Source organism: Medicago sativa, chromosome 6, assembly GCF_051527215.1.
Source record: "Medicago sativa cultivar Bolivia chromosome 6, Bolivia_mono, whole genome shotgun sequence".
NCBI lineage: Eukaryota > Viridiplantae > Streptophyta > Magnoliopsida > Fabales > Fabaceae > Medicago > Medicago sativa.
The window spans coordinates 79,309,276-79,323,607 of NC_140754.1; the positions used below are offsets into that span (position 1 = coordinate 79,309,276).

General features: G+C 33.2%; 1 protein-coding gene, 1 non-coding gene and 1 pseudogene across 2 annotated transcripts; 2 read left to right on the plus strand and 1 right to left on the minus strand.

Annotated features, from left to right (window-relative positions):
- Positions 1 to 517: 517 nt before the first annotated feature.
- On the minus strand, positions 518 to 589 carry TRNAM-CAU (transfer RNA methionine (anticodon CAU)). Its single transcript has one exon. It is a non-coding gene; the product is annotated as a tRNA-Met (tRNA).
- Positions 590 to 5,972: 5,383 nt separating this feature from the next.
- Positions 5,973 to 6,885, plus strand: LOC146917153 (uncharacterized). The gene is made up of 2 exons (XM_085717194.1): positions 5,973 to 6,383; positions 6,475 to 6,885. The coding sequence occupies exons 1-2, from the start codon at positions 5,982 to 5,984 to the stop codon at positions 6,727 to 6,729; spliced, it is 657 nt and encodes a 218-aa protein (XP_085573320.1). The 5' UTR covers positions 5,973 to 5,981; the 3' UTR covers positions 6,730 to 6,885.
- A 1,345-nt stretch (positions 6,886 to 8,230) lies between these two features.
- Positions 8,231 to 11,030, plus strand: LOC146917154 (replication protein A 70 kDa DNA-binding subunit B-like; annotated as a pseudogene).
- Positions 11,031 to 14,332: the final 3,302 nt, after the last annotated feature.

The following is a 14,332-nucleotide window of genomic DNA, read 5'->3' on the forward strand; positions in this document are numbered from 1 at the left end:
AAGTGTAGTTTTTTTTTTCTTTTGTAGGATTTGCACTTTATTATACAAAGAAAACATACAAATTAGTTTTTAAAGTTTATAAAAACAAATGTTACACGTAAGATGTAGCATATTCGGATGATGGAAATTTTCAAACTAACTTAATATTTTGATTTCTGGGTCTTTGATGAATTTTTTTTTATTTTTACAACAATTCATCTTGTGTAGGTTTTGAAAGAAAAATATGAAAATAAAGTCAATGTAATGTAATTGATCGTGTGATATTTTTTGGAAGAAATATGTTAATATTAATAATTAAAAAGTTATGAAATGTTTTTCTTTTTTTTTTTTTTTTATTTTTACAACAATTCATCTTGTGTAGGTTTTGAAAGAAAAATATGAAAATAAAGTCAATGTAATGTAATTGATCGTGTGAGATTTTTTGGAAGAAATATGTTAATATTAATAATTAAAAAGTTATGAAATGTTTTTCTTTTTTATCAGAGCCATTAAAAAGTTATGAAATGTTTTTCTTTTTTATCAGAGCCTGGTTTCGATCCAGGGACCTGTGGGTTATGGGCCCACCACGCTTCCACTGCGCCACTCTGATTTGTTGGAATTGTTGTTGCAAAACTTTCATATAATTGTACTTGATCTAATTTTGTTGAGGAATAGTTGATCCAATAAATGATGTTTTAAAAATATATAATACATAATTATTTACTTCTTCCATAAGACACTTGAACCTTGTATAAAAAATAAACAAGACTTCTACATCAAACTTTTTTTATATAATGCACCAAAAGACTTAAGTCATAGAGAGACCTTAAGGCGATTATTGGGGTCAAAGATCCTAATTACAGTGGGTTATCAGAAATAAGAGAATTGTTTCTTTTTAAAGATGTATAATAATTAATTAATTACTTTTTATATAATCAACTGGAAGCTTTAATATATAACAAATCTGATTCAGAGAGATACAAGTGTGAAATTTATCGTGGAGTGACAAACTAGTTTTATGATCTTATTTTTTTGTTGCACTTTTGGACTTGGCGAAACAAATCTATCTTTAAGGAAGGCTTCACTGGATCGGCTAATCCAACATGGCTTATCCTTGTGTTGTGTAGGTTGAAACCTGTGACAATGACCACACCCGAGCCTGGACCACGTCATATGGACACAATTTTCATTGGTTACCATGGACCTCGAATGGGATGGACAAGACTGAATTGTGATGGAGCTTGCCAAGGGGACGCCAATTTGGTTGGATGCGACAGACTCAAAGGGTAGATGGATTGAAAGTTACACTTAAAAATTTAAAGTGTCTGATGCCCTGCAAGCTTAAATGTGGGGCATATACATTGGCATGTATATGGCCTGAAGAGATGACGTTTCTAATCTCGTTGTGAAAAGTGACTCTAAAATACACATTTACTATAATGGTTACTAATAATTATGCTTTTATAAATCAGATTTCGACTCAGGTTCTTCTTATTTGTAAGTTCATCTCCTTAAATTGGCATATCAAAGTCAACAATGTTTGGCGCGAAGGCAACAAAAGCTTTGATCGGCTAGCTAACTACATTATCACGCTTAATTCTACGAAAACGAATGTGTTGGAGACTTCTTTGTTGTCTTGAAAAGTCTCATATTTGCTAAAACATTTGAAACTTGCATGACTAGAAGTGTAGTTTTTTTTTCTTTTGTAGTATTTGCACTTTATTATACCAAGAAAACGTACAAAATAGTTTTTAAAGTTTATAAAAACAAATGTTACACGTAAGATGCAGCATATTCGGATGATGGAAATTTTCAAACTAACTTAATATTTTGATTTGTGGGTATTTGATGAATTTTTTTTATTTTTACAACAATTCATCTTGTGAAGGTTTTGAAAGAAAAATATGAAAATAAAGTCAATGTAATGTAATTGATTGTGTGAGATTTTTTGGAAGAAATGAAGAAAATATAATTAAAAAGTTATGAAGAAAATAGTTATGAAATGTTTTTCTTTTTTATCAGAGCCTGGTTTCGATCCAGGGACCTGTGGGTTATGGGCCCACCACGCTTCTGCTGCGCGACTGTGATTTATTGGAATTGTCGTTGCAAAACTTTTATATAATTGTACTTCATCTAATTTTGTTGAGGAATAGTTGATCCAATAAATGATGTTTTAAAAATATATAATACATAATTATTTACTTCTTCCATAAGACACTTGAACCTTAAATAAAAAATAAACAAGACTTCTACATCAAACTTTTGTTATATAATGCACCAAAAGACTTAACTCATAGAGAGACCTTAAGGCGATTATTGGGGTCAAAGATCCTAATTACAGTGGGTTATCAGAAATAAGAGAATTGTTTCTTTTTAAAGATGTATAATAATTAATTAATTACTTTTCATATAATCAACTGGAAGCTTTAATATATAACAAATCTGATTCAGAGAGATACAAGTGTGAAATTTATCGTGGAGTGGCAAACTAGTTTTATGATCTTATTTTTTTGTTGCACTTTTGGACTTGGCGAAACAAATCTATCTTTAAGGAAGGCTTCACTGGACCGGCTAATCCAACATGGCTTATCCTTGTGTTGTGTAGGTTGAAACCTGTGACAATGACCACACCCGAGCCTGGACCACGTCATATGGACACAATTTTCATTGGTTACCATGGACCTCGAATGGGATGGACAAGACTGAATTGTGATGGAGCTTGCCAAGGGGACGCCAATTTGGTTGGATGCGACAGACTCAAAGGGTAGATGGATTGAAAGTTACACTTAAAAATTTGAAGTGCCTGATGCCCTGCAAGCTTAAATGTGGGGCATATACATTGGCATGTATATGGCCTGAAGAGATGACGTTTCTAATCTCGTTGTGAAAAGTGACTCTAAAATACACATTTACTATAATGGTTACTAATAATTATGCTTTTATAAATCAGATTTCGACTCAGGTTCTTCTTTTTTGTAAGTTCATCTCCTTAAATTGGCATATCAAAGTCAACAATGTTTGGCGTGAAGGCAACAAAAGCTTTGATCGGCTAGCTAACTACATTATCACGCTTAATTCTACGAAAACGAATGTGTTGGAGACTTCTTTGTTGTCATGAAAAGTCTCATATTTGCTAAAACATTTGAAACTTGCATGACTAGAAGTGTAATTTTTTTTTCTTTTGTAGTATTTGCACTTTATTATACCAAGAAAACATACAAAATATTTTTTAAAGTTTATAAAAACAAATGTTACACGTAAGATGTAGCATATTCGGATGATGGAAATTTTCAAACTAACTTAATATTTTGATTTGTGGGTATTTGATGAATTTTTTTTATTTTTACAACAATTCATCTTGTGAAGGTTTTGAAAGAAAAATATGAAAATAAAGTCAATGTAATGTAATTGATTGTGTGAGATTTTTTGGAAGAAATGAAGAAAATATAATTAAAAAGTTATGAAGAAAATAGTTATGAAATGTTTTTCTTTTTTATCAGAGCCTGGTTTCGATCCAGGGACCTGTGGGTTATGGGCCCACCACGCTTCTGCTGCGCGACTGTGATTTATTGGAATTGTCGTTGCAAAACTTTTATATAATTGTACTTCATCTAATTTTGTTGAGGAATAGTTGATCCAATAAATGATGTTTTAAAAATATATAATACATAATTATTTACTTCTTCCATAAGACACTTGAACTTTAAATAAAAAATAAAAAAGACTTCTACATCAAACTTTTGTTATATAATGCACCAAAAGACTTAACTCATAGAGAGACCGTAAGGCGATTATTGGGGTCAAAGGTCCTAATTACATAGGGTTATCAGAAATAAGAGAATTGTTTCTTTTTAAAGATGTATAATAATTAATTAATTACTTGTCATATAATCAACTGGAAGCTTTAATATATAACAAATCTGATTCAGAGAGATATAAGTGTGAAATTTATCGTGGAGTGACAAACTAGTTTTATGATCTTATTCTTTTGTTGCACTTTTGGACTTGGCGAAACGAGTCTATTTTTAAGGAAGGCTTCACTGGACCGGCTAATCCAACATAGCTTATCCTTGTGTTGTGTAGGTTGAAACCTGTGACGATGCCCACACCCGAGCCTGGACCACGTCATATGGACACAATTTTCATTGGTTACCATGGACCAAGAATGGGATGGACAAAACTGAATTGTGATGGAGCTTGCCAAGGGGACGCCAACTTGGTTGGAAGCGACATACTCAAAGGGTAGATGGATTGAATGTTACACTTGAAAATTTGAAGCGTCTGATGCCCTGCAAGCTTAAATGTGGGGCATATACATTGGCATGTATATGGCCTGAAAAGATGACGTTTCTAATCTCGTTGTGAAAAGTGACGCTAAAATAAACATTTATTATAATGGTTACTAATAATTATGCTTCTATAAATGAGATTTCGACTCAGGTTCTTCTTATCTGTAAGTTCATCTCCTTAAATTGGCATATCAAAGTCAATAATGTTTGGCGTGAAGGCAACAAAAGCTTTGATTGGCTAGCTAACTACATTATCACGCTAAATTCTACGAAAACGAATGTGTTGGAGACTTCTCTGTTGTGTTGAAAAGTCTCATATTTGCTAAAACATTTGAAACTTGCATGACTAGAAGTGTAGTTTTTTTTTTCTTTTGTAGGATTTGCCCTTTATTATACCAAGAAAACATACAAAATATTTTTAAAAGTGTATAAAAACAAGTGTTACACGTAAGATGTAGCATATTCGGATGATGGAAATTTTCAAACTAACTAAACATTTTGATTTGTGGGTCTTTGATGATTTTTTTTATTTTTACAACAATTCATCTTGTGAAGGTTTTGAAAGAAAAATATGAAAATAAAGTCAATGTAATGTAATTGATCGTGTGAGATTTTTTGGAAGAATTATGTTAATATTAATAATTAAAAAATTATGAAATGTTTTTCTTTTTTATCAGAGCCTGGTTTCACCTGTGGGTTATGGGCCCACCACGCTTCCGCTGCGCCACTCTGATTTATTGGAGTTTTTGTTGCAAAACTTTCATATAATTGTACTTCATCTAATTTTGTTGAGGAATAGTTGATCCAATAAATGATGTTTTAAAAATATATCTTAATATATAATACTAAGGTCTCAATATGAAACCCTAAACCTAAACCTTTTTTGAGAGGTTTAAAAAATCTTTCTGAAAAAAGTCTCTGCAGGGAGTTGAACTCACCTAAACCTTTTTTGAGAGGTTTAAAAAATATTTCTGAAAAAAGTCTCTGCAGGGAGTTGAACTCGCAACCCATAGCCTCCATCCAAGCACTTTAACCACTTGACCAGTAGCTATTTTAGTGTTATAATATCGCTTCCACTAATACATATATCATGTTGCCCTAACCCTAGATTCCTGAGCGGTAATTCCCTCACCTTAATCCATTTAATTCTGATTTTTGAGTCCTTTGGTTTTCTTCATTCTGCAGTGAATGCCTTGCGGTTACAAAGGCTATGATTGAAATGCACAAAGCCACAGTCCTTTGGTTTTCTCCATTCTGCAATGAATGCCTTGCGGTTACAAAGGCTGGTTTCTATCATTTGAGGAGTTTTGCTCTCCTTTATAAACAACATATCAGGATTTGTCTTTCCACCATTGCACATGCATGGCTTTCCACCATAACGACGTGGCGATGCTCTCTTACAACATGTTGATTGGTATGTATGCACAAACTTTTCTTACAAATATGATGCTTTCCCTATACAATTTCCTTATTTTTGCGGTTTGAAGCATGATGTTTGGTGTGTCGTTTTTTGCAGCACCACTTGATCCCAACCCAGTGACCGAAATCGATATGATGATCAATGAGCTACGCCTTAAGTATAGGACATACATGGTTGAAGTTGACGTTGAATATGTGTGTGGTTTTGTTGTGGTCTGTTCTCCTTCCATCTGTTATTCTTTTTTAAAACCCTGACAGCGTTATTTGTTTCAACAGGGTGCTGTTCTGTTGCCGATGATGTTTTCCCGTGATTTTGGAGACCAGATCCAACAATATGCTACTCTGGTGGATCCAAAACGCAATCAGTTTGAAGTGCTGGTTGAAAGGAATAACCAGGGGATTTATTTAACAAAGGGCTGGCACGCTAGCCGTGATTTCTACAAAGTGCAGTTTGGTGCCTGGGTTACAATTGTGTTTATGGGAAATGGAAGGTTTAATATTAGAATCAAGAACAGGTTTGGTAAGAGAATTCGTTGCCCAACCTTTAACCCACCGATGAATTTTAGGGTTGAGCGCAATGCTGTTCCGGTCACCCTTGATTGGTTTGTTCCAAGGCCATTCATGCATGACGAGATGAACTTTCAACTCACGTATGAGAATAAGCTTGTTGTTGCTGATGTTGAAAGTGGATTTTTGGTATATGTTAACTATCATCGTGTTAAAACAATTACAGGTATTTGTCGTGTGTTTTCTGAATAAGGCTGAGACATTTTTTATGTTTTTTCAGGAACTTGCTGAGATTGGTTTTGCTCAAATGGCTTTGGATAGAGAAACTTCGATAATAGATGTGGTGGACGAAAATGGCAACATATGGAACTGCACCCTCAGTTTTTCGATGGATCCTGCTCCAAACTTCAAGATTGGAGGTGGTTGGGAGCTTATGGTCAAGGCTAGAAGGTTCACAGAGGGTGCACGTGTGGTGATTGGTGCTCCTGCAATTGGCCTGAATTTAACCCTATACTTCTGTGTGATTCGTCATTGAGTCTAAGACATTTTGTACTGAGCTTTGATGTAATTTTCCATTGTGGTGTTTCTGTTCTTTCCGTTTTCTGTTTTCATGAATAGGATAATGAATCCTTATATGGATGAGTTTTTTGCATTTCACCAAGAGTTTTTGTTATATTCTTTTCTGTTTTATTTGTGCCAATGAAGCTATGTATTAATATACCTCTTATGAGAATTGTGAGAACAGTTTAGTGATCTATTGTCTGCTTAATTTATTTGTTAACAGAGCTGCATTCCTGCATTACAAAACAAAAGTTGTGTATGATCATGAATGGTTCAAATACTAATGTTACTAAAAAAATAGAGATCAAACAAATTTATCAAAAACAATGTTGCATTTCAAAATTGGATTTGGTCTTAGGAATTTAATTAGAATTTGGCAAAGTACATTAAGATATCATGATGTTGATCACAAACTATATAAACGTACTATATATGCAGATATTGTTTCCCTTAGTAGTGAAATTCAAATTTCACTACTAATGGTGCAAAACATATATACGTAATTTATTATGAAAGAAACTTGAAGAAACCAATCCACATTGTTTTGTTTGGTAGAATAGTCAAATTTCAAATAGTTGTTTTAGATTGCAAGGCCATGTAACACTGCCATTTCCATTCCATATCAATTTGGCGAAATATTGATTAGCTTTCTCTGTAGGATGATGAGTATCAAAGAATACATGTTGATTCACATTGTCACGTAACTCTATTTTGTATCTTTTCTTTTACTGCATAACAGAACTAAAATGCTGCAATATTTTTCATGTGTTAACTCTACCATTTAATCAAATCCCTTTTGTAAATAAATTTCGCTTCACATTGGCTTCCAACATATGAGAGTCCTAGCCATAAAGGCTAAAAGTGATTCCACTTAGAAAATAGGAAGAAAAAAAAAACTAAAAACATTCAAAAGAAGCTTTAATAGTTCCTAATTAAGTGATAAAGAAGAAAAAAAAAAAGATGCAATTGTATTTTTAAAATAATAAGCTATAAGTATAATCAAAAGCCAACATGTGCAAAGTGCAAACCACCTAAAGCATGAACACCATTGACATAGTTGAAAGACATATATTAAATCCCACTATCATTATAAATGTTGGTTTTTAATTAGAAAAATTATTAAAATTGAAAACAGAAAATTTATAAGACCAAAAATCAAAGAAAATATTTAAAGAGACCAAAACTAAAAATTGAGATATTTAGATGGATTAAAAATATATTTAATAAAAAATTAAAAACACAAAAATAAGCTGGTGTCAACTTTTGATGTTAACATATAATTTATGAAAAGTTGGGTAATCATTCATATATTGGTTTCAAAAAAGAAAAAAACTCCTTATTATATGTATGATGATTGTGACCGTTTTGTTTCTAATACAGATGCTGAATCCACGTTTGTGTGAGTTGGAATTCATATGATTGATTAAAATGATATCAATGGACTTGGCAGTTATTTTGATGGAATATCAATTGCTATAACTACTAATTATTGGGACTTTTCACTCTCAATTTAGAATTATTGGAATTCTGAGTAGTGTTATATCTAATTATGGAGGCTTTTCACTCTCTAAGGGAAAAACATTTCTCATGCATGCCATGAAAAAAAACTGATATTGCAAATGACTCTTTGGTTGAGTAGTGGGATTTTAATGAGATACCACAGATTGTGGTGTATATATAGACCATGTATCATCACTCTATTATTCACTAAACTTTGAAATCACATTTCTAGGTGAAACTCTTCCTTCGTGCGCTTGCTACCACCATGGCTCCACTTATCACTCTTGTTGCCGCCATTGTTGCTGGAAAGATCAACATCAAGCTTCGAGTTCGTGTTGTCCATGTTTGGACCGTGTCTGAGTTCAACAACCCAAATGAGGATAACTCTATTCACATGCTATTGCTTGATGACAGGGTTGGTTTTTTGAAATTATATTATATGGTCTTATATTTTGAAAATTATATTTGGCTCAAGTTGTCTTATATTTCACCTTTGTTTGATTTAAAAAAACAGCTTGGAAAGATACAAGCATCTGCTAAAAAACATTTGGTGCCAAAGATAAGGTCAAACGTGGAAGAAGGATCTGCTTACGACATAGGTTCAAGCTAAACCTTATAGACAGGACAAAGTTCTTTAAAATTGATGCAAGTACCATTCCTTTAAATCATTTCAATTTATGCCTTTCAATGAAATATTGGAAGCAGAGAGGGAGGAAAAGACTGTTGGTGAGTGTCTAGACTTGGAGTAATATATAATGTTATTTTCATTTGTGTTTGCATATTGTTTTTTATACCATAAGCATTTTACCGTAAATCCATTATGCGCAGATGTGATTGGACAAGTCGTTGAGAGAGATGAATTGAAAGAGAAGGATGTCAATGGCCGTAGGAGTAAGCTAATGGATCTTACCCTGCAGGATTCTGAGTACGTGGTTTAAAAATTGCTCCAAGTTTTATGTTATCAAATTTTGTTCAGTTATGTTAACCAAGTGATATGTGTGTTTCAGAAGTAGGAGAGTTCATTGCACTCTATGGGCTGACTATGCTGAGAGGATGAATTCATTCCTGGCAACTCATGATCCATCATCGCCTGTCGTAGTTTTGATCCAACAATGCAAGCTAAAAAAATACCAAGGGGTCATGGGTGTTTCCAATGCTTTTTTTGGAACTAAACTACTGCTGGAGGGTGACTTGCCAGAAGCTATTGAATTCAAATCTAAGTAATATAATTTCAATTTGTTTAATTTTGTTTTTTCAGTATTTGAGGTTATTACTGGACTTTAGTCTTCTAACTGACTTCTGCCGTTGGTTGCTAACCAGAATTGATGGTGGAGATGTGCAAGTGTCCCAAGGTATAAGTCAGAATGCAACTTCAACAGTTGTCTCTTTGGTTAATGACATGCTTCAGACTAAGAGAATGACAATTGAGGACTTAATAGAGGCAACTGAGGTGTGTTGTGTGACACTATATGGATTGAAGTTAGATTTGTTAAATGCACCATTTTATCTTTTTTTATTGTTTCAGCAATGCCAAGGGATTGTTCTCGCTACAATTTGTGGGATTGAATTAGAATACAGCTGGTATTACCCGGCATGTACAAAGTGCGCAAGGAGAGTGAGGACTGTTGCAGGTCGTTTGTATTGTGGAAAGTGTTAACACTGGAAGGAACGCAGTGCCAAGGTAATTGAAATCATAAAAAAACCAATTGTCTGTAAATATGATTTTCAGTTCGTGCTCAATTGTATGTAATGTTGTTTGTCAATTAATTTATCAAATGTTGCATATTCTGAAATAGGTTCAAATTGCATGTTCAAGTCATGGATAACACTGGATCAACAAGCTTTATACTATTTCACCGTAACGTTTCAAAATATGTGAACAGAACTGTACAAGACATGATTGATGCTCAGGTAAATTTGTGTAATGTCTTGCAAACTTGCATAAAACGGTTACAACCATGTTTATGATAGAATTCTCCATTTATGTGCATTTTCTGTTTCAAATGAGTTATGTTAATATTTTGTGTTATGTCAATCAGCCCAACGATTCGTCTGATTATCCGTCAGATCTTGACTCCTTTGTTGGCAAGCTAATGTTGTTCAAAGTAGAGGTTGGTGAGGGCAATCTACTTCACAATTGGCGCAATTATGTTGTCAAGAGAACAACTGCTGAGGAGGATGTGATCAATCAATTTGTTGTTTTCCATAATATAGAGGTATATTAATCAACAACATCCCCCGTTGTTTATTTGTGAGTTGAATGATTTCTTTCTTATAGTTGTTGTTTGCACCTTCAGCTTCCTTATAATGAAGATGTAGCAAATGAGATGCTACAGACGTTGAACGCCGATGAGGTGTGAAATATATTCTTTCCATAAAGTTTATTTGATATGCTATGCGACACGATATTAAAATCATTTTTTGTTACAAAATCTAGAGAACATTTGTCCTGGTTCATCCAATACCGTGGTTAACCTTATGGATGATATGGATGTTGTGGCTAATAACAATGACAAGGAGAAAGAAGTTGATACTACGCCTTGCAGCAAAGTGTCTGGAAAGAGTTCTGCTGGAACAGTTTTGTTGGATTTGACCTAGTCTGCTGATGTTGGAGATGTCTCTGCTACTAAGCCTGTCAAGCTCAAATCTGTTGTGTCTGGGAAAAGGTCTGCTGGAACCGGTTCGTTGGATTCAACCCCGTCTGCTGATGTTGGAGACGTCTCTGTTACAAGGCCTGTCAAGCTCAAGTCTGTTAAGATTGAGCCAAAGAACTGAAATTTAGAGGATCAAAAATAAGTCATTGCTATTTTAATTTCTGTTGCTGTTTTTATGTATGTTTAAGTTCAAAGCTTTGGTTATTATTGAGCATGCAGCTCAATGTTTGTTTTAAATTCTATTCAACTGTGGTCCTTTTTTAGAATTGGTGAATGAAATAATTTGATCCTAATGTACTCAGAATTCCTATCAGAATTGTACTTTAATTTCAAATGTTATTTTGAGAGTAACAAGTAGCTATATATTAGTAAATATTGAGAACCTGCACAACTAACATATAATTCTAAATAAGATTGTAAGTCAATAATCGTCCCTTATGAAATGCATGCCAACTTCAGGAAATTGCGTATGTTCTTATGCTCGACCTATGGAAAGAATAATAACTACAAGAGTCCATCTGTTTTAAGAAATGTGTTCAGAACATTTTGTAAAATATATAATGTTAAACTTGATAATTTGATGTTAAAAGCTTTATTAATTGTATCCTCAGTTTATAAATGTTAAACTCAATTTATCTTAATACCATATCTTTCTGTGATAATGGTTGTAGGCAAATACAACACTTAGTTTGCAGCAGGAGAATAGGCTAAAGCAGGTCGGTGCAACAAGTATATAATATTGATACATATATAAGTAGTGGACATCGTATATTTTAAATCTTGGAGTTACACTAACATTTAGACATACCAAATTGATTGATTTAATTTAGTCATGTGTATCTTTGCTTGGACATGCAACTAAGTTCACCGTAATGATAGTATGGACAGGAGTTTCAATTGCTAAGTTCACAATATGGTAGAAAAAAATTAGTAGGTGAATTAAATTTGATCTTCTCAAAATATCCATCATCTAAGTTTAATCCTGTATTCTTTCCATTAAAGAATGGTACAATAGAGCTCAAAGATGTATTTTCAACACTATCTAATTATTATATTATGAAGAGCCGAGAAGAGAGAAACTGAAATGAGAGAATTTGAGAAGAGAAAATTAAGAGGATTCTCATTGAATGGTTTGCATTAGCAGAATATATGTGCTATATATGTATAGCTTCCCAAGTTAACAGATGTAAATTATCATAAGCCCAACCAATAAATCTCTAACTATCACTTTAGCATACTGACAGTGTTGATCTGTCCCCTTTATCAAATTTTCCATAGAGTGAAATTAGTCCAATTTGTGTACAAAAATAGATAAAATATAATATCTCTTTAAAGCCACTGCTGCACTTGCAAACATAATACACCTATGCTTATTATATTACTTCCTAATTAAAACTTAAAGCATACACCAATACCAATAGTCTTCTTTCCTCTTCAGTTATCAACTTTGTTTTCTTTGTGAGGAGCAGAACATATATTTTGGTTACATATCCCTTAAGTTTTTCTATCTTTTAAAAGTAGTTACATTTAATTTCTGGATTCGATTGAAATGCAGAATTTGGTTCAGAAAGCATCAGGCATAGGTTTTAGTGGCAAAGAGAATATGATGAACAAAAATTTGACAGAAAATGTAGTGTTTGATATTCAGTCAATTCGTAATGAAATAGCTAACATGAAAATAAATGTAACGTTAGAATTTGGAAAAATTAACAAGTTAAAAGGTAGAGATTATGAGATTGAGGTTGAGTGTTATAATTAAGTGTTGGTTTTTATTGCAACCGTATAAAAGATATATGTTAAAAAAATGCCTTAAATCAGTTCCACTATTTAAAGATTGATGGGACACTACTCACATTTTTGCTATCACAGTCTGTTCATATTTCCGTGGGAGCATTAAATGTGAGCAAGAGAAGAGATTGTTGTTACATAAAATTGTGTATAAATGTTTCTTATGTTTGCAATTCTACCTAATCAATTACCATGATTTAGTGGATAATTAAGGTGGAAACTTTTAGTGCAGTCATTACATACAATCATGTCCCTTTCTTCATGTATTCATAGAACATAGAAAATTTTTATTTTAATTAGCAAACAGAACCAAACCGAACATGTCATCAAGTAAGAAGCGTAAAGTTCGTGAAGGAAATGGAGCATCAACTGATATAAGCAATGGTAAGCATCTGGCGTGTTAGCCTTTTTGTCGCTCTTTTATGCAGTTACTATGATGACCTTCATGATCAGTTCTGTCTCATATTTCAGATGATGATAGAGTTAAACGCCCCAACAAATCTCTCGGTTTCTTTCTCACCAAGATCTCGCCTGTTGGCCACGGTAAATATGTTTTGCAGGACCGTATTAGCTCATCTTTCTTGGATGAGGATGATGACCCATCATCTTTTGTTGGCCGTGACGTTTATAAACAAGGATCAACAACAAATGTGTCAGCTTCTAGAGATGGAGTTAGGAACGAGTCAAGCAGAGGTAAATCATGTTGGTAGTTTTGCTCATTCATTTGCAAAATATTTGTCAGACAGTTGTGGTGTATAATCCAAAATGTTTGAAGAAAGATAATACTATGGTGTCGGACAAACACACTTTCCAAATTGTTGTTAGTTACTTTAGTAATAAAGTTCAATAATTTATTGAAGATTTCTTTGAACCTTTTGTCTTCTATAATATTCTGTAATTTGTAAAGGATTTCTTTACCAGGTATGAAAGTGTGAATTTTCAATAATCAAGAACAACATAAAGATGTAAATTTCCCTATGAAAATGGTAGTTTTAATAGCTGTTGACGAATCAATTATTCATAAAAACATAAATACAGTGAATGCAAGGAACTGAGTAGGATTGCAAGCAATAGCTCTTTCTCCATAGTTACTAACTTAGATATAATCATAAATGAACATTTGGCCAAAATGCAAAAACGTATGCACTACAGGTTAGCATCCAATTATTAAGTCTTCATAATTGCAAAATATAGCAGGCATGCAAACCTCAATCCAAGTAGTATGCGAAATGAATAAATTATAAAAGACTAACTAGATTCAACATAAAAAAAAATCCTCGGGATAAAAAGGATACTTGAACCTTTTTATTAAATTCAACAGCATAATCATATGGAAGGCTTGAATCTATTGGTAATGTCAGCATATGCACCAATAATCTGCATATTAAGTGAAAACAGCATGTTTGACATCATATTCAGCATGATTCACTCCAAAGGGAAAAGGTAACTACAATTTATTTACCTCTGTGAATCTTCTATTGAAGGTGGTAAGAACAACAGCTTTCTGTGTGAAAAACGAGATCGTACTTTTTTCTCCAATAGCTGATCTGCATCCTGCATGGTCAATTGTTTTGATTTGTAAGAGTCACTCATTATCTCCAAGCACCTTATGCAGTGATAGATTCTCAAGATTAA

Coding starts and splice junctions, on each gene's coding strand:
- LOC146917153 (XM_085717194.1), top strand. CDS start 5,982: ATGATGTTTTCCCGTGATTTTGGAGACCAGATCCAACAATATGCTACT. Junction 6,384..6,474: donor ATGTTGAAAGTGGATTTTTG/GTATATGTTAAC, acceptor ATGTTTTTTCAG/GAACTTGCTGAGATTGGTTT.